This window comes from Pristiophorus japonicus, chromosome 4 (genome assembly GCF_044704955.1).
Source record: "Pristiophorus japonicus isolate sPriJap1 chromosome 4, sPriJap1.hap1, whole genome shotgun sequence".
Classification (NCBI taxonomy): domain Eukaryota; kingdom Metazoa; phylum Chordata; class Chondrichthyes; family Pristiophoridae; genus Pristiophorus; species Pristiophorus japonicus.
Genome location: NC_091980.1, coordinates 187,265,268 through 187,291,186, shown reverse-complemented (window position 1 = coordinate 187,291,186; position 25,919 = coordinate 187,265,268). Strand labels below are relative to the sequence as shown.

Sequence of the window (25,919 nt, the reverse complement as noted above, 5' to 3'; positions counted from 1 at the left end):
AACCTTTTGGGATTCATGCACAAGGAGCCGGCGCCTCACAACTTGAGCCGCCTCGGGGAAATCCCCTCCGTGCCTTTCAGTTCCGCGCGGAGGGGTTTCCTGTACGGGCTGCTCCTGCACACTCTCAACTTTGCCATCCTCGCCGGCCGTCCGGACACGCCATGGCGTACCATCTTGCCGTCCGGAGGAGGCAGGGGTCCCCGATGGAGGGCACTCTACGCAGGGGTCTTCCCACTATTCATCGGGGACTTGGCCTGGAGGGTGGTGCACGGAGCAGTGCCGTGCAATAAATTTTTAAGCCGGTTCACGGACTCCCAGGCCGCCTGCAATTTCTGCGGTCTGGAGGAGTCCGTGTTCCATGTTTTTATTGAGTGCACAAGGTTGCAGCCCCTGTTCCATTATTTGAAGGGGCTGCTCCTGAAATTCTGGCTGCACTTCAGTCCCACTCTCCTGATCTTTGGGCACCCTGTGCGGAGGGGAGCGGGTAGGTCCGAAGGCCTCCTCGTAGGACTGCTCCTGGGCACGGCCAAGGGTGCCATCAGCCGGTCCAGGCAGCGGGCGGTCGAGGGGGTCGTTCAACCTGACTGCCTGCCTCTCTTCCGCTCTTACATCCGGTCCAGGGTGTCCTTGGAGATGGAGCACGCGGTGTCCACCGGTACGCTCGCGGCCTTCCGCGAGAGGTGGGCACCGGAGGAACTGGAGTGCATCATCACGCCCGGCAACCAAATTTTAATTTGATTTTACGTTTTAAAGTTTAATTTGTTTTAATTGCCGGTGATTTTAGTGTCCCCTTCCCTTTTATAGGGGGCACCGGAAAAATTTTGATTTTAGCGCCCCAAAAAAAAAACAAAAAAAAAGAAAAAAAGGGGCCTTGTAAATGTCTGCTGTGTCATCCAGGGCGGGTGGCACGGTTTAATGTTTTATGTTTTACAGATAAACTCTAAAAAGAGTTTCATGCACAAGGAGGCACCGGAGGGACTGGAGTGCATCATCACGCCCGGCAACCAAATTTTAATTTGATTTTACGTTTTAAAGTTTAATTTGTTTTAATTGCCGGTGCTTTTAGTGTCTCCCTTCCCTTTTATAGGGGGCACTGGGGAAAAATGTGATTTTAGTGCCCAAAAAAAAAACCAAAAAAGAAAAACACAAAAAAAAAGCACAAAAAAGGGGGAAAAAAGGGCCTTGTAAATGTCTGCTGTGTCATCCAGGGCGGGTGGCACGGTTTAATGTTTTTTTACAGGTAGACTCTAAAAGAGTTTCATGCACAAGGAGGTACGCTCGCGGCCTTCCGCGAGAGGTGGGCACCGGAGGGACTGGAGTGCATCATCACGCCCGGCAACCAAATTTTAATTTGAGTTTACGTTTTAAAGTTTAATTTGTTTTAATTGCCGGTGCTTTTAGTGTCCCCCTTCCCTTTTATAGGGGGCACTGGGGAAAAATTGTGATTTTAGTGCCCAAAAAAAAAACCCCAAAAAAAAGAAAAACACAAAAAAAAAGGGAAAAAAAAGGGCCTTGTAAATGTCTGGTGTGTCACCCAGGTCGGGTGGCACGGTTTAATGTTTTGTTTCACAGATAAACTCTAAAAGAGTTTCATGCACAAGGACCCCCAGGTCCCTCTGTACCACAGCATGTTGTAATTTCTCCCCATTCAAATAATATTCCCTTTTACTGTTTTTTTTCCCCAAGGTGGATGACCTCACACTTTCCGACATTGTATTCCATCTGCCAAACCTTAGCCCATTCGCGTAACCTATCCAAATCTCCTTGCAGCCTCTCTGAGTCCTCGACACAACCCGCTTTCCCACTAATATTAGTGTCATCTACAAATTTTGTTGCACTACACTCTGTCCCCTCTTCTCGGTCATCTATGTATATTGTAAACAGTTGTGGTCCCAGTACTGATCCCTGTGGCACACCACTAACCACTGATTTTCAATCGGAAAAGGACCCATTTATCCCAACTCTCTGCTTTCTGTTCGCCAGCCAATTCTCTATCCATGCTAATACATTTCCTCTGACTCCGCGTACCTTTATCTTCTGCAGTAACCTTTTGTGTGGCACCTTATCGAATGCCTTTTGGAAATCTAAATACACCACATCCATCGGTATACCTCTATCCACCATGCTCGTTATATCCTCAAAGAATTCCAGTAAGTTAGTTAAACATGATTTCCCTTTCATGAATCCATGCTGCGTCAGCTTGATTGCACTATTCCTATCCAGATGTCCCGCTATTTCTTTCTTAATGATAGTTTCAAACATTTTCCCCACTACAGATGTTAAACTAACCGGCCTATAGTTACCTGCCTTTTGCCTGCCCCCCTTTTTAAACAGAGGCGTTACATTAGCTGCTCTCCAATCCGCTGGTACCTCCCCAGAGTCCAGAGAATTTTGGTAGATTATAACGAATGCATCTGCTATAACTTCTGCCATCTCTTTTAATACCCTGGGATGCATTTCATCAGGACCAGGGGACTTGTCTACCTTCAGTCCCATTAGTCTGTCCAGCACTACCTCCCTAGTGATAGTGATCATCTCAAGGTCCTCCCTTCCCACATTCCTATGTCCAGCAATTTTTGGCATGGTTTTTGTGTCTTCCACTGTGAAGACGGAAGCAAAATAATTGTTTAAGGTCTCAGCCATTTCCACATTTCCCATTATTAAATCCCCCTTTTCATCTTCTAAGGGACCAACATTTACTTTAGTCACTCTTTTCCGTTTTATATATCTGTAAAAGCTTTTACTATCTGTTTTTATGTTTTGCGCAAGTTTACCTTCGTAATCTATCTTCCCTTTTTTTATTGCTTTTTTAGTCATTCTTTGCTGTTGCTTAAAATTTTCCCAATCCTCTAGTTTCCCACTAACCTTGGCTACCTTATACGCATTGGTCTTTGATTTGATACTTTCCTTTATTTCCTTGGTTATCCACGGCTGGTTATCTCTTCTCTTGCCGCCCTTCTTTTTCACTGGAATATATTTTTGTTGCGCATTATGAAAGAGCTCCTTAAAAGTCCTCCACTGTTCCTCAATTGTGCCACCGTTTAGTCCTTGTTTCCAGTCTACTTTAGCTAACTCTGCCCTCATCCCACTGTAGTCCCCTTTGTTTAAACATAGTACGCTCGTTTCTGACACAACTTCCTCATCCTCAATCTGTATTACAAATTCAACCATATTGTGATCACTCATTCCGAGAGGATCTTTTACGAGGAGATCGTTTATTTTTCCTGTCTCGTTACACAGGACAGATCCAAAATGGCTTGCTCCCTTGTAGGCTCTGTTACATACTGTTCTAAGAAACAATCCCGTATGCATTCTATGAATTCCTCCTCCAGGCTACCCCCTGCGATTTGATTTGACCAATCGATATGTAGGTTAAAATCCCCCATAACTACTGCCGTTCCTTTTTCACATGCCTCCATTATTTCCTTGATTATTGCCCGCCCACACCATGAAGTTATTATTTGGGGGCCTATAAACTACGCCGACCAGTGACTTTTTCCCCTTACTATCTCTAATCTCCACCCACAATGATTCAACATTTTGTTCATTGGAGCCAATATCATCCCTCACAACTGCCCTGATATCATCCTTTATTAATCGAGCTACCCCACCTCCTTTCCCTTCTTGCCTATCTTTCTGAATCGTCAGATACCCCTGTATGTTTAATTCCCAGTCTTGGCCACCTTGCAACCATGTTTTTGTAATGGCCACCAAATCATACCCATTTGTAATGATTTGTGCCGTCAACTCATTTACTTTATTTCTAATGCTGCATGCATTTAGGTAGAGTGTTTTCATCCTAGTTTTTAAACCATGATTTTTAGTTTTTACCCCTCCTGCAGCCCTTTTATATTCAGTGGCCCTTTTTGTTTCTTGCCTTTGGTTTCTCTGCCCTCCACTTTTACTCATCTCTTTTCTGTCTTTTGTTTTTGTCTCCTTTTTGTTTCCCTCTGTCTCCCTGTATTGGTTCCCATCTCCCTGCCATATTAGTTTAACTCCTCACCAACAGCACTAGCAAACACTCCCCCTAGGACATTGGTTCCATTCCTGCCCAAGTGCAGACCGTCCGGTTTGTACTGGTCCCACCTCCCCTAGAACCTGTTCCAATGCCCCACGAATTTGAATCCCTCCCTGCTGCACCACTGCTCAAGCCACGTATTCATCTGTGCTATCCTGCGATTCCTACTCTGACTAGCACGTGGCACTGGTAGCAATCCCGAGATTACTACTTTTGAAGTCCTACTTTTTAATTTAACTCCTATTTCCTTAAATTCGTCTCGTAGGACCTTATCCCTTTTTTTTACCTATGTCGTTGGTACCAATGTGCACCACGACAACTGGCTGTTCTCCCTCCCTTTTCAGAATGTCCTGCACTCGCTCGGAGACATCCTTGACCCTTGCACCAGGGAGGCAACATACCATCCTGGAGTCTCGATTGCGGCCGCAGAAACGCCTATCTATTCCCCTTATGATTGAATCCCCTATCACTATCGCTCTCCCATTCTTTTTTATGCCCTCCTGTACAACAGAGCCAGCCATGGTGCCATGAACCAATATGGCAGAAATCATTTCCCTAATCTTTGTAGGATCTTACTGATTGCAAAATAGTTTGTCAACATAACATTTGCTCCATTTCAAAAGTAATTATTGAACATAAGTGTTTTGAGATATTTTGAGGGATATGATGAGGCTGCTTTTCTTTCAGTATAGCTGGATCATGAAAATTTCCAAAATGAGGTCAGTCTCACTTGGCATTTGCTAATTTTTTTTAACATTATTTTTAGGAGAAACAAACATGGCTGTGAGATGTGCCGCTGCGTAAAGTGCCCACCGTTTACCTGTGACAAATATTGCCCAGAAGGATATGAGCAAAATAAGAAAGGGTGCTCCGTGTGCCAGTGCAAAGGTACCAGAACGTTAACTCATTTCAGGATGTATTTTGCCAAAATTTGGGAACAGATGATTAGGTCAGGGATGTCAATGATACACCAAGTTTTGGCATTTTTATTTGCATTGGGATAAGGGACATTTTATTTTTAAAGCCATATAACACCTATATTATATCTGTATAGTTATGGATGTGTCCCCGTTTAATGCATTTCATGGTGGGTAAGCTCAAGAATAGAAAAAGTAGAAAACCTATTTTTTTTCAATTTGCATTCGATGAATTTAACAAAAGGAAACAGAAAGTGTAGGAGAAAATACTTTTAGTATGAAAAACTCAGCCATCTTCCACTGCTCTTAATCTTTTTCTTAAGTTACTTCAATCTCCTGCCCATCCTATCTTGTAGAAAAATGCACTAGGTAGTGTGAACTTGAGGCATGCATGCCACAGAGGTGCCAACTTATTGTCTTTCTGGAGAGAGTCTGAAATTTTTCAGTCAAATCCGCTGTCTGAATTTTCTCACCATTTCTCTGGAGAAATTTGGAGAGAATTCAGACAGTCAGGCTTTACTGTGAAACTTGGAGTATCTGTATTAATGATATGTCAAGTTGGTATCTTTGGTACCAGAGAGAAGCTATGGGCAGCACTGACTGCAGTCATCATGGTCCGCTGTGAGTCCATAGGGACAATGTAAGCAGCAGTAAGATGTCAAATCTGGGCAGGATTCCTCTGGAACAGAAAGACTACTCAATCACTGACTTGAGCTGAGTTATTCACCCTTAGCTAGATCAATATGAAGGTTTCCAGAATTAACACCAACACCCCAGAGCTCCTCTTTCTGTAAAGAATCACACAGTTGAACACAGCTACTGGACTATTTATGAGTGGCTCATTTAGAAATAGTGCCAGTCAGCATCCTTTCCTTTCCTGGCTTCTAGTCAGGAAAAGGCAAGCCAGGAAATTTTAATCCGAGCTCCCTACTGTGTGGAGGAGAAGAAATAAAGTAAACTATCAAGTGTCTCCTAACTGGATAATTAACTTTTTAAATGTTCTTGCATTTCTATCTCCTTTTCACACTCTTTATTTTAATATGGTGTAAAATAACTAGTTGACATATATTTCTGTTAGTGCATAGCAGAGTGGAGAGCTAGATCCCAGTGGAAGAGCCAGTTACACTGGTTACACATAACAGGCCCATAGGTATCTGCACAACACATTTAAACGAAGACCCAGCATTTGAAATCATTTTTTTTTATGTAGCACAAACCTTTGGAAAGTTGATTTAGATACAAGGTCCTTCAAGGAAATAACCAATTTATGTTATGTTTGCTGCTTTGAAAGTGGTAAGGGACCCAAAAATACATTTAACAAATATAGTTTCATGTGACCAGCCCAATAGTACCCTTAAATGGAGATATTTAGGGTTTTGAACAATTATCTATTGCAAATTAGTTTCAGATTGTCCTAGCACAGACTAGGCTTATAACTAAAAATCGGCCAGATTTTACTTTAAAGAGACTGGTGAGGCGAATAGCACTCACTTTTATTTATGCGTAGCTTGGGCAGCAACCTGCGGCGAGCGCAGATGTACAGTTAAATGCAAAAATCCGAAAGTTGCTATCTGAGATGCGCCACTCCTGTGTAAGCTACATGAAAACAGCAACTCGCAGTCTCGCTCCCCATCCAAATGTATTAAATGGCATGAAGTTCCTGTACTGGCGTCATAGATATGACTAAACTTGCCACCAAATGTAAGGGCTTATCCATTTCAGTCTAATTGTGTGATCAGCCTTAATTACTGCAAAACAATCTCTCCGGCACTGAAAATTGTTTTTTTACAAGGGCATTGAAAATTGACTTTTACAAGTGTGGAGGCTCATTCCTTCAGATTTTAATTATTGTTGGAGATTTTTTTAAATTTAAATTAAAAAAACAAAATGTTTTTACTTTTTCTTTGTCTCTTTTTTTCTCTCTTTCTTAGTCAAATCTTTCTTTCCCTCTTTGTTTTGCCTTCTGGGCCCGATTTGACATTGGATTCACTTCTAATTTACACTTCCTGGTTCAGACTCTCTGCTGTCCATTAACAAAAGTTCAATCTGATTGGTTAAGGTAGCACATAGTTGCTTTCTCTGCTCTGACAGGTCCCAGATGCCTTGGATCTCTAACTTAGAAATATCCAGTGCAAAAGTCATAGAAATTAAATGAGCAAGGGCAAGTCTAATGAATGGTGGGCGCCACTCTTTTGCCAGCTGCAGTGAATTCTGGCCTAATGTTTCATTTGGGAGTTATCAGCCAGGCTCCGCTATTTGAGCAATATGCCCTGAAGGTTATGCTGCAAAGCAGCTAGGACTGGAAAGCCTGCTGACGATACCACCCCCTTATTAACCCAGCAAGAGAAGGTATGATTGTCTTTTCTTGGACTCGATTTTAACTTGAATGTGTAGGAGCCAAACAGAACGATGGGTCTGCCCAGTCCAGTCCAGTACTTTGCCCTAATATTGATGCATTCTGCATATTTTGATTATAGACATATGTAGTATATATTAACAAACATATAGTTTCATGTGCCTTCTCTTGGAGAACCTTTCAAATGTTCATAAAGCACACAAAACATTCTACCAATAAATTAATATTTTCTACAATAGTATGCTCAGAGTCCAGCTAAGTGTATTTTATGGAGATCTGACCTATCAGTACCTTCTTCCCCCTCAGACAAGCCTCTAGGCAATGCGACTGGTGGTCCTCAGTAGTAACATTGCAGAACTGATCATTATGCAGGCATCATGCCACTTTATTTTAGGCAGCTTGCCAGTTACACCACAGCACGTGCCAAGGTTCAGGCATCATGTCGATGCTGCAGGCTGCACCAGGCATCCCGCCAAATTTGAACAGGCATCCCACCACCATTAAAGCATTTTGCTGCCAACCTTTTTTCTGACTTTTGAACCTCACACTGGCGAGTATCTAACTTTGGCCCATGAGAATAGGAAAGGATAACAGTTACACAATTGATTGCATAGGACCTGAGAGGGAACTATGGCTGTGTTTTGCCAATTGATGGTTTCTTCCATGTCATACTAAGTAGGAACTAAAGCAAGCAGTGGTTATAGAAAAACCCTTCCCCCACAACAAAAGGTAGTAGTATCACTTCAAGGAACCTAATACAGCTCTTGGGTATCCAATGATGCTCAGGGCCCATCTTGGTGTACTAAGGTCGAAACATATGTGTTCTGTTCAATTTCTGGTTCTGGGTGAGTGAAAGTGTAGAGATTTCCTCTCCCTGAGTCTGAACTGCCCCAAGAAATGTGTGCCACTTCCCTTTGACGACATGCTCCAGTTCAAGAAGTCTCAATGTGGGTTATCATGGACACAATTTTCACACTGTATCATTCTTCTTTCTCTCACTTGCTTTTTTAAAATGTGCTTTTCTCATTCACATTATCCTCTCTTTGTCTAGTTGTCCTCTGTCAGTTTCTCTCGCCTTTTTTCATTCTCCCCTCTTCATCCGCCTCATTTTTTTCTCCCTGGTTTCTGGTTATTACTATACTGTGTTGTGATTGTTTCTGTGATAAGCAAATGCCTTTGGTTTTAATATACAAGTAATCATTCCCAAGTTAGTTAGTGTGTATTACACGCTGTTTACATGTTACATAACAGACAAAAATCAACTATAATTGCAACAAAAATATATTCCAATGAGAAGGAAAGACTGTAAGAGAAGGAATAACCATCCGTCGCTAACTAAGGAAATAAGGGATGGTATCAAATTGAAAACAAGGGCATACAAAGTGGCCAAGACTAGTGGGAGGCCAGAGGATTGGGAAACTTTTAAAAACTAGCAAAGAATGACCAAAAAAATAATAAAGAGAGGGAAGATGGATTATGAAAGCAAATTAGAATGAAATATAAAAACAGATAGTAAGAGTTTCTACACGTACATAAAAAGGAAAAAAGAGTGGCTAAAGTAAATGTTGGTCCCTTAAAGGATGAGGCTGGGGAATTAATAATGGGGAAGAGGGAAATGGCAGAGACTTTGAACAAATATTTTGTATTGGTCTTCACGGTCGAAGACACTAAAAACATCCCAATAGTGGATAATCAAGGGGCTATAGGGGGGGAGGAACTTAATACTATCGCTAAAGAAGTAGTACTTGGTAAAATAATGGGACTAAAGGCAGACATTTCCCTGGATCTGATGGCTTGCATCCTATGGTCCTAAAAGAAGTAGCTGCAGAGATAGTGGATGCATTGGTTGTAATCTACCAACATTCCCTGGATTCTGGGGAGATCCCAGCAGATTGCAAAACCGCAAATATAACGCCCCTATTTAAAAAAGGAGGCAGACAGAAAGCAGGAAACTATAGTCCAGTAAGGCAAACATCTGTCATTGGGAAAATGCTGGAGTCCATTATTAAGGAAGCAGTAGCAGGACATTTGGAAAAGCATGAGTCAATCAAGCAGAGTCAACATGATTTTATGAAGGGGAAATCATGTTTGACAAATTTGCTGGTGTTTTTTGAGGATGTAACGAGCAAGGTGGATAAGGGGAAAATCAGTGGATGTGTATTTGGATTTCCAGAAAGCATTTGATAAGGTGCCACATAAAAGGTTACTGCACAAGATAAAAGTTCACGGGGTTGGGGGTAATATATTAGCATGGATAGAGAATTGGCTAACTAACAGAAAACAGAGAGTCGGGATAAATGGGTCATTTTCCAGTTGGCAAACAGTAACTAGTGGGGTGCTACAGGGATCATACTGGGTCCTCAACTATTTACAATCTATATTAATAACTTGGAAGAAGGGACTGAGTGTAATGTAGCCAAGTTTGCTGATGATATAAAGATGGGTGGGAGAGCAAATTGTGAGGAGGACACAAGAACTCTGCAAAGGGATATAGACAGGCTAAGTGAGTGGGCAAAAATTTGGCAGATGGAGTATAATTTGGGAAAATTTGAAGTTATCCACTTTGGCAGAAAAAATAGAAAAGCAAATTATAATTTAAATGGAGAAAAATTGCGAAGTGCTGCAGTACAAAGGGACCTGGGGGTCCTTGTGCAAGAAACACAAAAAGTTAGTATGCAGGTACAGCACGTAATCAGGAAGGCAAATAGAATGTTGGCCTTTATTGCAAGGGGGATGGAGTATAAAAGCAGAGAAGTCCTGCTACAACGGTACAGGGTATTGGTGAGGCCACACCTAGAGTACTACATACTGTTTTGGTCTCCATATTTAAGGAAAGATATACTTGCATTGGACGCTGTTCAGAGAAGGTTCACTAAGTTGATTCCAGAGATGAGCGGGTTGATTTATGAAGCTAGGTTGATTGGTTGGGCCTATACTCATTGGAGTTCAGAAGAATAAGAGGTGATCTTATCGAAACATATAAGATAATGAGGGGCTCAACAAGGTGGATGCATAGAGGATATTTCCACTCATAGGGGAAACTAAAACTAGGGGACATAATCTCAGAATAAGGGGCCACCCATTTAAAATTGAGATGATGAGGATTTCTTCTCTCAGAGGATTGTAAACCTGTGGAATTCTCTGCCCCAGAGAGCTGTGGAGGCTGGGTCATTGAATATATTTAAGGTGGAGATAGATTTTTGAGCGATAAGGGAATAAAGGATTATGGGGAATGGACAGGGAATTGGAGCCGAGTCCATGATCAGATCGGCCATAATCTTGTAAATGGCGGAGCAGGCTCGAGGGGCCAAATGGCCTACTCCTGCTCCTATTTCTTATGTTCTTATGTAAAGCTGGCTTAACCTTTCTCATAGTGTGCAGTAGTTTATGTTGCAAAATAGATCTGAAACATTCGTACATATATACATATTGAACAGTCTAATCTTAATTCAAATTATGCAACTTCAAATTATCTGTTATAAACACCCCCTGTATTCTTTCATTCAATTTTTTTCAAACAAAAGCAAATTTGTATTAGCAGGAGTAGACTGTATATGGAAACTTTATTTTAGAAAATGTCCTCTCACTGCATACAAAGAATGATGCTTATGATTACTTGTATATTTAAATTTACCCATGTGTAACTCATAAAAATATTTAATTCTCCCAGTTGTCATGGAAAATATCTAATTAGTTGGATTTTTTAAATGCACACTGCAGTCTTTTATTGACATATTCAAATGCATAATAAAAATGTACAAGAGCAAAGTAACAAACATCATAACTCAAATAAATGTTGATCAAGCTGAATTTATTTGTCTTTGTGTCTGTGTTTGTCATTGTTGTTTAATGTCTCAGCTACCAAGGTGTGTTTTTTTTAAGGAGGAAGGTGGACTATAATAAAAATATTCACCTTAATGTAAATCAGTTGGAGTTGGAGTATGTGCAGGAATGTTTATAAATATTTTATATATATCAAGATATGAGTGATTTGAGTCAATTACTCAATTGGAACTATGGAATGCAATAAAGTGAGACAAAATGTTATTTTGAGAATGGTACAAAGTATAAGAAAATATTATAACCTGTTTCTCACTAATGACAGTTACATATTTCATTATGTTATAGTATTAGAAGTTTCAGCGAGCCATATAACAATTCTAATGTATAACAGAATAACATTACCTTGCTTTTTGTTTGCAACTTTGCAGTGTTTTATGCCCATCATTTGAGAGTATGAGATATATTTTTTAATTAGCCATTTATTATAATTTTCCCTCCTTTAGTTCCTTTCCCCCACCCCCAGCCCTCAGCGCACTCTACTGATGAGAGAGATGGACAAACAGCCTGTTCCCTGACCTGTGATCACCCACTTAGTAAAAGCAGGAGTGACCCAGGGTGATGTACCCTCCTATTTGCCTTCTATACCAGTACAAAAAAGTGCCCATCCTTCCTTTAATGCATTTGTTTGTAACCCAGGCAGAGATCAGGAAATCAATCATCACTGCAGAAAATCACAGATGTAAATCCACATCCCAGCACTCCTTAACATAGTGCATCAGTACAATGGTAAATTATATTCAATCAAAAATAGATTATCATGGGACTGGATGATGTTGTAGGTGAGCGCAGTGACCTTTCTCTGGGCCCTAGTTTTATTTCTAACCTAGGTTGATCAGACGAAAGTCATCTCTTTGTTGGCAGGAAAGGTCCTATGTGATGAGTTTTGCCACTTTGAATCCAGTTGCTAGTGAACATAGCTCAAAACTAATTGGCAATCTCACTTAGAAAGACCTGAGACTGACTGACTGGTGTGGGTTATGGAAAATATTGCATTGGAGGATGATTTTCTGAAATTGGGGCCGAGATGAATTGATAGAGTAGAGGGGTTATATTTTGCATCTAATCATTGCTATAACTAACCTGGGTGTACTTGGTATTGGTACCAGGTGATGAAATGAAGAGCTCCAATTCCTAGTGCTAATATCTTATCTTGACAAGTATAAAAAATAAGTAGATTTAGAAAATGGCACAGGTTAATGCTTGAGCTTCTAAAAGAAAAAAATAATAACAGCTCCTGTGATTTAAGTTCAACTGAAGCTTGATTGAGTTTTATGTTGAGTGCGCCAAAATTGTATTACATTGTCCTGCTTGATTACTTTTGCAGAGACTGATGTGCGTCATAGCACTACTGCTCCTCCAACTCAAACCAGTTTCTGCCTGACTGCTAATGGTCGTCGCTACGAGGAAGGAGAAGGCTGGCATGATGGATGCAGGGACTGTTATTGTTATGGTGGAAGGGAAATGTGTGTGCTAATTACATGCCCTGTTCCAAACTGTCTCGGCCCATTGGTCAGACCTGGACAATGCTGCCCTACCTGTCAAGGTGAGTTACAACTTAATCAGACTACGCTTAAATCATAATTATTTCCTGTGGTAGATATGCTAGTGAGTACAGTATGGCCTTTCTTAGCTTTTAATTAAGTTTACACTACAGGCTAGAAAGTGATCTTTTGGCGATAGCGGTATTTTTTCATCATTTTTCGCCAAAAATACCATTAAAAATACCGCTATTTTTTAAAGGCATAAAATTGGCAAAAAAATATGCCCAATGGTAAAAATTGGCGATGCACGAGGATTCGTGGTGGAAACTGCGGTCCTCACCAACTTTAGTCCGAGGCCGATTACCGCTAAAAAGACAGGCCCTGGGAGGGGGGAAAACACACAAAAAAAAATTGCAAAAAATAAAAAAAATCACAAAACATTCACAACACTTATCTAGTGAATCGCTGGTAAAGAATTTAAAAATAAAAACTTTAACTTACCTTTTTTGCAGGTTTTCACAGTTACCGCTGTTTCTGGGGCTGCAATGCAGAATTTTTTTCGGAGTTTTTTTTTCACCCAGAATACGGGTGCGCCGAATGGCCAATTTAAAGCGATATTATATTTTTTCGTCTTGCGCGACAGCGGTCCGCTTTTCAGCGGTCCGCTTTTCAGCGGTATTTCAAAACCGCCAGTGCACAACTATGACCAATTTAGGTGAACACCTTTTTCCATCAAAAAAGGCGAAATGTCGCTGAAAAAACGGGCGCAAGGCTGGCCAATTTCTAGCCCAAAATGTGTTTTTTTTTTAAAAAGTTAAATAATTATAGGGTAAATTTTAGGAGTGTGGATTGAAGACTCAATCCCAGAGATCAAATTAATTTTTATCAGTGGAAAATCAAGAACCATACCCCCATGCCCAATTCTCTGATCCGTGCTTCCACTGAGCAACATAAAATATTATAATTAATGGGAACCGTTAATAATAACACTGCAGTTTTACAGCACAGACTGATGGGATGGAATATTCCTGTCTGTGCTGACTATTATGAACCTTGTTGAAATGAATGTAGTGGAGCAGTCACAATCAAGTTCTTAATGAACATGGTGCAACTGCAAAAATATGCCGGTGTGCTACACTGATTGTCTATTTAATGGCAATCAGTTAGAAAGGTCATAAGACTGACTGGTGTTGGAAGTGGAAGTGTTATACTGGAGCAGTAGAAGATGCTTTGAGCTTGTGGTTGAGGCATATTATTGGGATAGAATCATTTTTATTCTTCATTTTGACTATGCTAAATTAGACCTGACACTGCTTGATACTGTCACTGAATTAAAAAATAAAGAAACATATCTGCATCCCTTGCCTTGGAAATTAACGTCATGTATCTGATGTTAAATACTGTACTGAAAGTCGCAAAATGAGAATTAAATGGGAAGGAAAGCTTAGGAGGAAATACGCACCATGTGTATAATTTCAAAAATAAATGATTTTTTTTTACCTTCAATTCAGCGATGTAATTTCCCCCTGAAGGAAACCCAACAATTCAAATCTCCACTTGCAACTGGAGCCAGTCTGATGTTGGTTCTCGGATGACTATGTACGTCCCAGAGCAGCTGCATTCACTTAACCAGTCTATAGGTGATCTAGAAAAAGTTGGTACAAGTTCGATACAGATGTGTTCTCAACCTGTGCTAATCTTTTCACAGCACAGGTACCCCCTAGTCAGGCTACTTCAATCAGGCTATTGAATAGAACCGGTCTGGACCACCTGTAATAGGTTTAGCTTTGGATCCACGAGTGCAGAAGTTTAAAATATAAAATGTTGCAGTGAATAGTTACCATCTGAGGTTCTGTAACTTTATCATTGCTCATTATAATCGCACAGATTTGACTTATTCGGTTTGAATTATAGGTAACTCCTCTAACAGACCCTACTCCTGCTATGGATTCCATTGGATAATGTGTTGAGCTGTATTTCCTGAGGGAACCCAAGCGTTGTCTTAGATAGTCCACCTACATATGGAGGTGTAAGGTGGAAGATCCAACCCCTCCTCCCACTATAACCAGAATTTCCTAGCTTCCTCACCACGGACAGAATCCCAACGGTTCTGTCCCATGTACCAGATCTTCCTTCCCCTACCCCTACCTCGGTAATTACATTAGAGATGAGCCCTGAGCATGTGGAATTTTGGGACCTCTGTTCTCCACCTTGTAGAAGATGACTTTCATTTTTCCTCCCATGGAGCATCGTCAGTTATGATCTCCATTTATACCGAGAACTACCCCAATGACATAGCTTACAGCGATGACCCAAATCTCTTCCATTCACTGACATCGAAATTGGCACTTCATACCCTGCCTGGATACTGACTCAAGGATCTGTGATGGGAACAAGTAAATAGAGAACCTTTGGGATTGGCTCCCTTGATGATTTAACAGGTTTATATAATAGCTGACCAAATCGATCAGAAAGGTTCCAGATTCAATGCCAGTCTGTAGTAAGTTAACTGTTTTCGGCCAGGGCAGCAGTGGGGATACTACAGCTGCTTTCAGTATCCCTTGGTTAGGGTTGAGAGGAATAGCTTAGTTTCCCTGCTCCAGATTGGAATTCAGCCATACCAGGCAGAACTGTGTATGTGTGTATATTTGGATGAGGACAGGATCAGGCTCAATTGGTTCCTCACCCCGTGGTCAACAACCTTCTGACACTCACCATCAAGACTCAGAAATGAATAACAGCCACATGGACGAGGTACTAGGTGGTGACCCACATATGTAGAACTGTACTTCAGCAAAGAGCTGATGCTGTCTGGAGAAGATTGCAATGGTGGTGTTAAGAGATGCACTAGGATGTGTGCATCATTGGAGTGGCTCCAAGTATAAGTGGAGATAAAGTGGTGGGTAGGGACAGGCAGTGAGAGAGGGGAATTCGTTTTCTAAGTCGAAGAGATACATTCTTCAATAATTTTTGAAATAATCCACATGAAGTTGTAAGACCCCAGCCTTCCTGTTCCATCTCCGATAAAAAAAAATCTGTCTCTATCTATCTTTCAACTATCTCAGTTACTTCACTCTGGATTTTTTGTCCCATTGTTCAGCAATTATCTTCATTTTAACCCCAGACATGCAGCTTAACTCAGTCTTTCAATGTTTGCAAGGCATTACCTCAATTCACACAGGGTTTTCTCACTGTTGAATTCTCTGATTTGTTTATCTCGCTCAATTCTGGTCCTCATCTACAGCTTCTCGTGCACTATTTCATGTTGACTTGATCTGGTACTGGTTGTTAGATTCCCCTTTTACTGTTGCCTCTATCTTGCTACATTGTGTCTTCAATCTTAGTCTTTATTTTATCTCTTTTACTTTGTATTGATCATTGCTGTTCATTCTCAGTCTCTTTGTACTTAATATTTTCTTTGTTACTTTTACCCTTCATCTTTTTGCCTTTTCTAGTTATTTTCTTCTTCAGTCGGTCCTAGTTCCCTCTTGGTTTCCATCCATCCCTCACCCCAAACCATTTCTCATTATCCCTGATTCCCATCCTCACACCGTTTCTGCTTTAAACTAGTCCTCTTCACCAGATTTAGGTGTTTCAATCTCTTTAAAATATCCATTTCAACCTCTTCCGTATTAGCATCAAGATTGTTTTTCAATCCCCCACGACTGCAGTGTCTAGCTGCCGTGCTGTAATATTCACAAAACCATTTTTAAGCACTAAAAGTTATATTGTTTGTGAATATATCTAACTAACTGTTTATTATGCATCTGTGTTCACTTCCTGTCAACTTTTTCCAATATAGGTTCCTATGTCCAAATTTACAATGGCAACTCCCTGTAACAACTTGTTACGCTATAATTACTTTCTTCCTCTGCTGGAGACAATGCCGTGCCTCCACTGGCAGGATGGTGTAATTACATCATGACGAGGTTACAGACGGTTTCTATTATAAATGTGGACTAAAACTTGAGAGACAATATAAATTTGCAAATCTTACTTTTATTTTATACAATTTATATTCAGATCAAAATGCTGTATGGCACCAGTGCTATTTCTGGGTAATATGACACAAAACACTTTGCATGATATGTCGTGGTCAGTTATGATGTGACAAATGTCTCCAGAAGTGACACTGATCAGATACTTCACAAGTTGAGATATCATGTGCCTGTTCATGGAAGATTTCATTTAATTGTTTTCAATTGAAGGGAAATAATTTTTTTGTATCCGTCACCTAAGAAAATTAGTTACCACATGCTTTTAATGCCACTTTGTCTTTGTGATTTGTCAACTATGGGATTGTCTCATTTTTAATTCCACTGGTATTTTTTCCCACAGATATTCTCTTGGGAATTCTAAAATTGTTGGCTTCAATAACACTTCATAAAATGAAATGTCCATGAATTTATTTTAATAGTTTAATTTGCTGTTAATTTTGAAAAGCAAAATATGATTTTAAAACGAACGCACTTGGCAAAAAAAAGAATTCAATTTATATCTGAAAATAAAAACAACTTGCAATTAGTAGAGTTTTTGCTAAAATTATTAACTGCTCCCTTTCACTGCACACCCTCCACTCCCCCTGCTGCCCTTTAGAAATTGTCAACGGCCACCTCTTAAAAAGCTTAACCTCAACTCCTCTACCCTCTTGAACTATAATCCCATCTGTAAACTTCTCGTCTTTTAGGCTCTTAAATGGGTCATTGCCACCCAAACTGCACCCACCTCTCAACACTTTCTGTTCAGGTCCCTCAGTCTACTTGTCATTCTCTCTAGATCACAATATCCTCTATCTGTGCCTATCTTGTGTTATCCTTCATCCTTCTCCTTAACCTCTTTGTGGCTGTGGATACAGTCAGCCACTTGGTTTTCCTCCTCAATATGCCACTCCGATGGCATCACCTTTCTGCAATTACATTTGAACCTGTTCCAATGTGACCAGCACATCTACAATGGCTTATCCTCCTTTGGCTGCACAGTCACGAGTGGCATGCCTCAAACTCCTATCCTTAGTTGCTTATATTTCTCAATTATATACACCTCTGAACAATATTATTCTTGAGCTTAGGAGTGTCTTCCAGATTTATGCTGATACTCCTCTTTCCTTGCAAGCTACCCAACACAAGGTCATTTAGAAATCCACTACTAGACTCTTACCATTTACGAAGTCCTGCTCATAGAAACATAGGCCCCAAGTTTCCACACGCGGCAAAACAGGCACCCATCTGAGCTGGGCGCCCGTTTTTCGCGCCGAAAACGGCGCCTGAAAAAAAACGCACTATTCTCGAGTGCTTTGCAGCTCGATGTCTGCTTGGCACGGTGCACAGGGGCGGAGCCTACCACTCGCGCCGATTTTGTAAGTAGGAGGGGGCGGGTACAATTTAAATGAGTTTTTTTCGTGCCGGCAACCCTGCGCGTGCGCGTTGGAGCGTTCGCGCACGCGCCGTCTGAAGTAAACATTGGCACTCGGCCATTTTAAAAAGTGCTGCAGAAAAAGTGAACATTTGTTTATTGAACCCTTGCAAAGGCTTGTATTTTAATTTTCTTGATATTTCTGTGTGTGAGGGAGGGCATTCTGTAATTAAAGATAGACTGTGATAAACGGGACACATGCACTTGTTTGGGACTATTCAAATTCTTTGTAGCTGTTCAATTTTTAACATTTTTTAATAAAACCACATTGCCCTTCCATGATCAGCACTGAGGCTTCTTGCAGCTTTCTCCCCCTGCCGTCCGTCGGGCCCGACGGCAAACGGCTGCCTCAAGTACTGAGGCTTCTTGCAGCTTTCTTCCTCCCTCCCCCTGCTGTCGGTCGGTCCCGACGGCAAACCGCTGCCTGAAAGGCCTGCCTGAAGCACTTTCACACAGGTAGGAACATGGTTTATTTAATCTTTTCTTTGCTTATAAATTTTTATTCAGGTTGGATTTATTTGTATATTATTTGTATAAGTATAACTAAGGATTTATTGTAGAATTTAATGATTTCCCTTCCCCCCCCTCCCCCCCACCTCGTTCCCAACGCCTAATTTGTAACCTGTGCCTGATTTTTTAATGTGTAGAACAGGTTTTTTCAGTTCTACAAAAATCTTCACTTGCTCCATTCTAAGTTAGTTTGGAGTACATTTTCACTGTGGAAACTTTCAAATCAGGCGTCAGTGGCCGGACACGCCCCCTTTTGAAAAATAAATTCTGTCAAAAGTGAAACTGTTCTACCTGACTAGAACTGCAGAAAACTTAAATGTGGAGAATTCCGATTTCTAAGATACTCCGTTCTCGACCAGTTGCTCCTAAAAATCAGGAGCAAATCATGTGGAAACTTGGGGCCATCGACATAGAAACATAGAAACATAGAAAATAGGTGCAGGAGTAGGCCATTCGGCCCTTCTAGCCTGCACCGCCATTCAATGAGTTCATGGCTGAACATGCAACTTCAGTACCCCATTCCTGCTTTCTCACCATACCCCTTGATCCCCCTAGTAGTAAGGACTTCATCTAACTCCTTTTTGAATATATTTAGTGAATTGGCCTCAACAACTTTCTGTGGTAGAGAATTCCACAGGTTCACCACTCTCTGGGTGAAGAAGTTTCTCCTCATCTCGGTCCTAAATGGCTTCCCCTTTACCCTTAGACTGTGTCCCCTGGTTCTGGACTTCCCCAACATTGGGAACATTCTTCCTGCATCTAACCTGTCTAAACCCATCAGAATTTTAAACGTTTCTATGAGGTCCCCTCTCATTCTTCTGAACTCCAGTGAATACAAGCCCAGTTTATCCAGTCTTTCTTGATAGGTCAGTCCCGCCATCCCGGGAATCAGTCTGGTGAACCTTCGCTGCACTCCCTCAATAGCAAGAATGTCCTTCCTCAGGTTAGGAGACCAAAACTGTACACAATACTCCAGGTGTGGCCTCACCAAGTACAACTGTAGCAACACCTCCCTGCCCCTGTACTCAAATCCCCTCGCTATGAAGGCCAACATGCCATTTGCTTTCTTAACCGCCTGCTGTACCTGCATGCCAACCTTCAATGACTGATGTACCATGACACCCAGGTCTTGTTGCACCTCCCCTTTTCCTAATCTGTCACCATTCAGATAATAGTCTGCCTCTCTGTTTTTACCACCAAAGTGGATAACTTCACATTTATCCACATTATACTTCATCTGCCATGCATTTGCCCACTCACCTAACCTATCCAAGTCGCTCTGCAGCCTCATAGCATCCTCCTCGCAGCTCACACTGCCACCCAACTTAGTGTCATCCGCAAATTTGGAGATACTACATTTAATCCTCTCGTCTAAATCATTAATGTACAGTGTAAACAGCTGGGGCCCCAGCACAGAACCTTGCGGTACCCCACTAGTCACTGCCTGCCATTCTGAAAAGTCCCCATTTACTCCTACTCTTTGCTTCCTGTCTGCCAACCAGTTCTCAATCCATGTCAGCACACTACCCCCAATCCCATGTGCTTTAACTTTGCACATTAATCTCTTGTGTGGGACCTTGTCGAAAGCCTTCTGAAAGTCCAAATATACCACATCAACTGGTTCTTCCTTGTCCACTCTACTGGAAACATCCTCAAAATATTCCAGAAGATTTGTCAAGCATGATTTCCCTTTCAAAAATCCATGCTGACTTGGACCTATCATGTCACCTCTTTCCAAATGCACTGCTATGACATCCTTAATAATTGATTCCATCATTTTACCCACTACCGATGTCAGGCTGACCGGTCTATAATTCCCTGTTTTCTCTCTCCCTCTTTTAAAAAGTGGGGTTACATTGGCTACCCTCCACTCAATAGGAACTGATCCAGAGTCAATGGAATGTTGGAAAATGACTGTCAATGCATCCGCTATTTCCAAGGCCACCTCCTTAAGTACTCTGGAATGCAGTCCATCAAGCCCTGGGGATTTATCGGCCTTCAATCCCAACAATTTCCCCAACACAATTTCCCGACGAATAAGGATTTCCCGCAGTTCCTCCTCCTTACTAGACCCTCCGACCCCTTTTATATCCGGAAGGTTGTTTGTGTCCTCCTTAGTGAATACCAAACCAAAGTACTTGTTCAATTGTCCGCCATTTCTTTGTTCCCCGTTATGACTTCCCCTGATTCTGACTGCAGGGGACCTACGTTTGTCTTTACTAACCGTTTTCTCTTTACATATCTATAGAAACTTTTGCAATCCGTCTTAATGTTCCCTGCAAGCTTCTTCTCGTACTCCATTTTCCCTGCCCTAATCAAACCCTTTGTCCTCCTCTGCTGAGTTCTAAATTTCTCCCAGTCCCCGGGTTCTCTGCTATTTCTGGCCAATTTGTATGCCACTTCCTTGGCTTTAATACTATCCCTGATTTCCCTTGATAGCCACGGTTGAGCCACCTTCCCTTTTTTATTTTTACGCCAGACAGGAATGTACAATTGTTGTAGTTCATCCATGCGGCCTCTAAATGTCTGCCATTGCCCATCCACAGTCAACCCCTTAAGTATCATTCGCCAATCTATCCTAGCCAATTCACGCCTCATACCTTCAAAGTTACCCTTCTTTAAGTTCTGGACCATGGTCTCTGAATTAACTGTTTCATTCTCCATCCGAATGCAGAATTCCACCATATTATGGTCACTCTTCCCCAAGGGGCCTCGCACAACGAGATTGCTAATTAATCCTCTCTCATTACACAACACCCAGTCTAAAATGGCCTCCCCCCTAGTTGGTTCCTCGACATATTGGTCTAGAAAACTATCCCTTATGCACTCCAGGAAATCCTCCTCCACCGTATTGCTTCCAGTTTGGTTAGCCCAATCTATGTGCATATTAAAGTCACCCATGATAACTGCATGCACCCCTAATTTCCTGTTTGATGCCCTCCCCAACATCACTACTACTGTTTGGAGGTCTGTACACAACTCCCACTAACGTTTTTTGCCCTTTGGTGTTCTGCAGCTCTACCCATATAGATTCCACATCATCCAAGCTAATGTCCTTCCTAACTATTGCATTAATCTCCTCCTTAACCAGCAATGCTACCCCACCTCCTTTTCCTTTTATTCTATCCTTCCTGAATGATGAATACCCCTGGATGTTGAGTTCCCAGCCCTGATCATCCTGGAGCCACGTCTCTGTAATCCCAATCACATCATATTTGTTAACATCTATTTGCACAGTTAATTCATCCACCTTATTACGGATACTCCTTGCATTAAGACACAAAGCCTTCAGGATTGTTTTTTAACACCCTTTGTCCTTTTAGAATTTTGCTGTACTTTTTCATCAATTGCACCTGTAGTCTTAAGTTCCACTGGTTCTGATTTTTAACCACATTGATTCAAAATAATCATCCTCACTGGAAAATCCCTCTTGCCCTTGATACCCTCCCTTTGAGGCCTCCTCCAGCTTCATGTCCCAGCTCACACTCTCTGATCTTCCAACTCTGCCTACTATACAGTGCCTGCTTTCTGCTCACTGCATTACTGTATCAAGCTCCTGACTGTGTACTTCTCTTCTCAGACCACTTTGCCTTGGTACATCTTTTCCCATCTTGGAAAAACCTCCTCAAAACCTATCTCCTTCACCATGCCTTCAGGAACCTCTGCTGACACTTCTCCCAATGTATCCTGATGCCTAGCTGCCCTTTTGTGAAACGACTTTGAAAATAAAACAAAGAAATTGCATTTATGTAGTGTCTTTCACGACCTCAGGATGGCTCAAAGCGCTTTGCAGCCAATAAATTATGTTTTAAGTGTAGTCACTGTTGTAATATGGGAAACACGGCAGCCAGCAAGCTCCCACAAACAGATATGTGATAATAACCAGATAATGCTGTCGGTTGAGGGATAAATATTGGCCAGGACACCCCTGCTCTTTGAAATAGTGCCATGTGATCTTTTCCATCTACCTGAGAGGGCAGACGAAGCCTCAGTTTAACACCTCATCTGACAGTGTAACACTCAGAACTGCACTGAAATGTCAGTCTAGGTCTTGTGCTCAAGTCTCTAGAGTTAGACTTGGACCCAAACCTTCTGACTCTGAGGCAAGAGAGCTGCCAATGAACCACAGCTGACATCATTTAAAGGTGTTATGCAAGTGTAAGTTGTTGTGGTTGTTTGCTATAAGTTCTCTGTTACGAAACTATATATATTTTTTTTGTTTCCACAGATGAGGCAGGCAGTGGACAGCCCGATACAGTTGACCTCACTGTATGTCAAGCTCCAGGAGGAGAATACTATTTAGAGGGTGAGACTTGGAACCTTGACGCCTGCACACAATGTACATGTCACAGTGGGCGTGTGCTCTGTGACACTGAGGTGTGTCCACCTCTCCTTTGCCAAGCGCCAATCAAAGAATCAGGGGCTTGTTGTCTGACATGTCCAGGTACGTGACCAGGGGAAAAGGTACTTTAAGATGTGAATATCACTTGTATTGGTAATCTTATTAGAAAGTTATGAAATAACTAGTGCTAAATCATCAGGGGATATTTTGAGCATTAGTCCCTGTATACATCAATTAATCCATTACGTGTATATTTTTGGTGCTGCATTTATTCGTTGAGGGAGACATTTTGATGATTATTTTCATTGTGCAATCCATAAGAATAGGTTTGGTGCAGTGGGTTAATGCTTTTGTGTCATTCTATGTACATATGTAACATTTCATTGTGCATTCCATTATAATCCATAATGACTTGTGGAGTGAAACAGTCACAAAGAATGATCTATTTATAACGCCATCTGTAATCATTTTGCCAAATGTAAGCACATGAAAGAAACCATGTGATTGCAGTGCAGTGATGGTGTTTTTTTAAATCTGAAAGTGTTTGTCACTGAACCACAGTGCTTTCATGAAACAGGTGTGCCTTTTTGGAAATGCATTGCAGCTGTTTCTTCAAATCAAACCATATTGTTATTACTTCTATGAAGCTTCTTGTGAAGTCAAATTGTCAGTAAATTATCTTGAGCTATTTTATTCCCTCCAATATATTCTGCTTTAGAACAAGTTTTTAAAACATTTTTCAGAAAGATTAATTTTTCTAATGCTAATACTAGCCCAACGCATTCAATGAATATACATTTTTAGAAGGGAGGCAAGGGGTGACGGTAATACCGATGAATTGGTACCTTCATTTTTTATAAAAACCCAGATGAAGAGCCAAGATCCGCAGTGTGTACGGGTTCATTGCAGTTGAAAAGAGTTGGGAGAAAGGCCTGGATTTTTGTTCCGAAACCTGGTGATTCCAGAGGAGATAATGGAGGGAGATAGAAACATAGAAAATAGGTGCAGGAGTAGGCCATTCGGCCCTTCGAGCCTGCACCGCCATTCAATGAGTTCATGGCTGAACATGCAACTTCAGTACCCCATTCCTGCTTTCTCACCATACCCCTTGATCCCCCCTAGTAGTAAGGACTATAGATGTGGTGGGAATACCTCTCGCTGAGTCACCGTCCATAAAATGTCCACATTCATTTTTCTCAGCCTGCTGCTTACCCATCCCGCCACATGTAAATGACCCTTGGGAAGGTGGGACTTCAACCAGTGGCCCATTTCCCTTGGTCAATAACACAACTCCACCTCTTGGGAACAACATCTGTACATTATTCAGAGTCTTTGGGTGTCTGGAGCTGGGTGGTAGAGCTAAGGACTTACGATTAGTTATTTTCTACTTCAAGCTCCTTCCTATTCTGACTTTTTGCAAAGCAGCTTTTCAATTGAAAGGTTGCTCAATTCTCTCCATTTGTTGGCCTGCCCCTTTAAGCAGTAGCTGCAAATAAAACACTTCCGCCTCACAGGATATCTCTTCCGTATCTTGAGTTGCACACAACACGCGAAGGTCACCTGACTACATAATCAGCCCTGATCCAGGGAAATGGGATAGAGTCACAGCAGAGTTAGCCAGGTGGCCAGCATTCCTGCCCCATGGCAGGAACTTCGACACTCAGGAAATCCTGGCCAAGGTGACACAAATCAGTTGGTAGTAATTAGTTGATAATTTAAATTAATATTAAGCATTTCCCATTTAATATTTAGGCCCAGATTTTGTAGTTAGCGGTGAAATGACGGTGCTTGCTGTTGACCTCGAAGAAAGCTGCTCACAAAGAACTAGCAATCTCTCTGGCATGGATTTCACCATTCCTGGCGTTAGTTTGATTCTGGTGCCAACTCTCGGGAGTCTTTGGCTTCCAACAACAGTGATACCATCAAACTGGCTAAGCAGCCAATCACATTGAAGAATTCTCATAGACAGCAAACCTGGAAGTAAAATGTATCAATTTTCTTTCACTTTTTAATCATTTTACAGAGTAAATAAAGATTGGGACATACACATGGGATTAACATCAAAATTGAAATATCATAAACAAACTTAAAAAAAATTATATTAAAAAGATCAAGGGATATGAGGATCTGGTGGGAAAGTGGAGTTGAGGTTGAAGATCAGCGTGATCTTATTGAATGGCAGAGCAGGCTCGAGTGGCCATATGGTCTACTCCTGCTTCTAGTTCTCATGTTCTTATATTAATTCGAAATTCCACAAACATAAAATTAGTTTTTAGGGCCAGAATGGTTGCTCAGCAGTAATTATGACTCAGTACACCATTTAAAACCCAGTTACATCTCATTCAACCAGGGGTTTTTAACAGCGGTGTTAGAGAGAAAAAGGTAAGTTCTCATCAGTTCAGTGATTTCAATTGATTGCCGGGAGTTCAACAGCACAGCCTGTGGAGGAGCAGGTTTGACTGTGCATGTGTGGATGCCAGAGGTTGCTGTCAGTTTAGAAACATAGAAACATAGAAAATAGGTGCAGGAGTAGGCCATTCGGCCCTTCTAGCCTGCACCACCATTCAATGAGTTCATGGCTGAACATGCAACTTCAGTACCCCATTCCTGCTTTCTCACCATACCCCTTGATTCCCCTAGTAGTAAGGACTTCATCTAACTCCTTTTTGAATATATTTAGTGAATTGGCCTCAACAACTTTCTGTGGTAGAGAATTCCACAGGTTCACCACTCTCTGGGTGAAGAAATTCCTCCTCATCTCGGTCCTAAATGGCTTCCCCCTTATCCTTAGACTGTGTCCCCTGGTTCTGGACTTCCCCAACATTGGGAACATTCTTCCTGCATCTAACCTGTCTAACCCCGTCAGAATTTTAAACGTTTCTATGAGGTCCCCTCTCATTCTTCTGAACTCCAGTGAATACAAGCCCAGTTGATCCAGTCTTTTTTAATAGGTCAGTCCCGCCATCCCGGGAATCAGTCTGGTGAACCTTCGCTGCACTCCCTCAATAGCAAGAATGTCCTTCCTCAGGTTAGGAGACCA

At 41.5% G+C, this 25,919-nt stretch overlaps 1 protein-coding gene across 3 annotated transcripts in view; it reads left to right on the top strand.

Moving 5' to 3' along the window:
- The window catches only part of LOC139263199 (cysteine-rich motor neuron 1 protein-like), a 340,422-nt gene that overhangs the window by 295,864 nt on the left and 18,639 nt on the right, over positions 1-25,919 (top strand). For all 3 annotated transcript variants that reach the window (XM_070878927.1, XM_070878926.1, XM_070878925.1), the window contains 3 exons: positions 4,785-4,906; positions 12,459-12,677; positions 22,766-22,981. In XM_070878927.1, the coding sequence (XP_070735028.1) occupies positions 4,785-4,906; positions 12,459-12,677; positions 22,766-22,981 (557 nt within the window). The remainder of the gene's footprint in view (positions 1-4,784; positions 4,907-12,458; positions 12,678-22,765; positions 22,982-25,919) is intronic.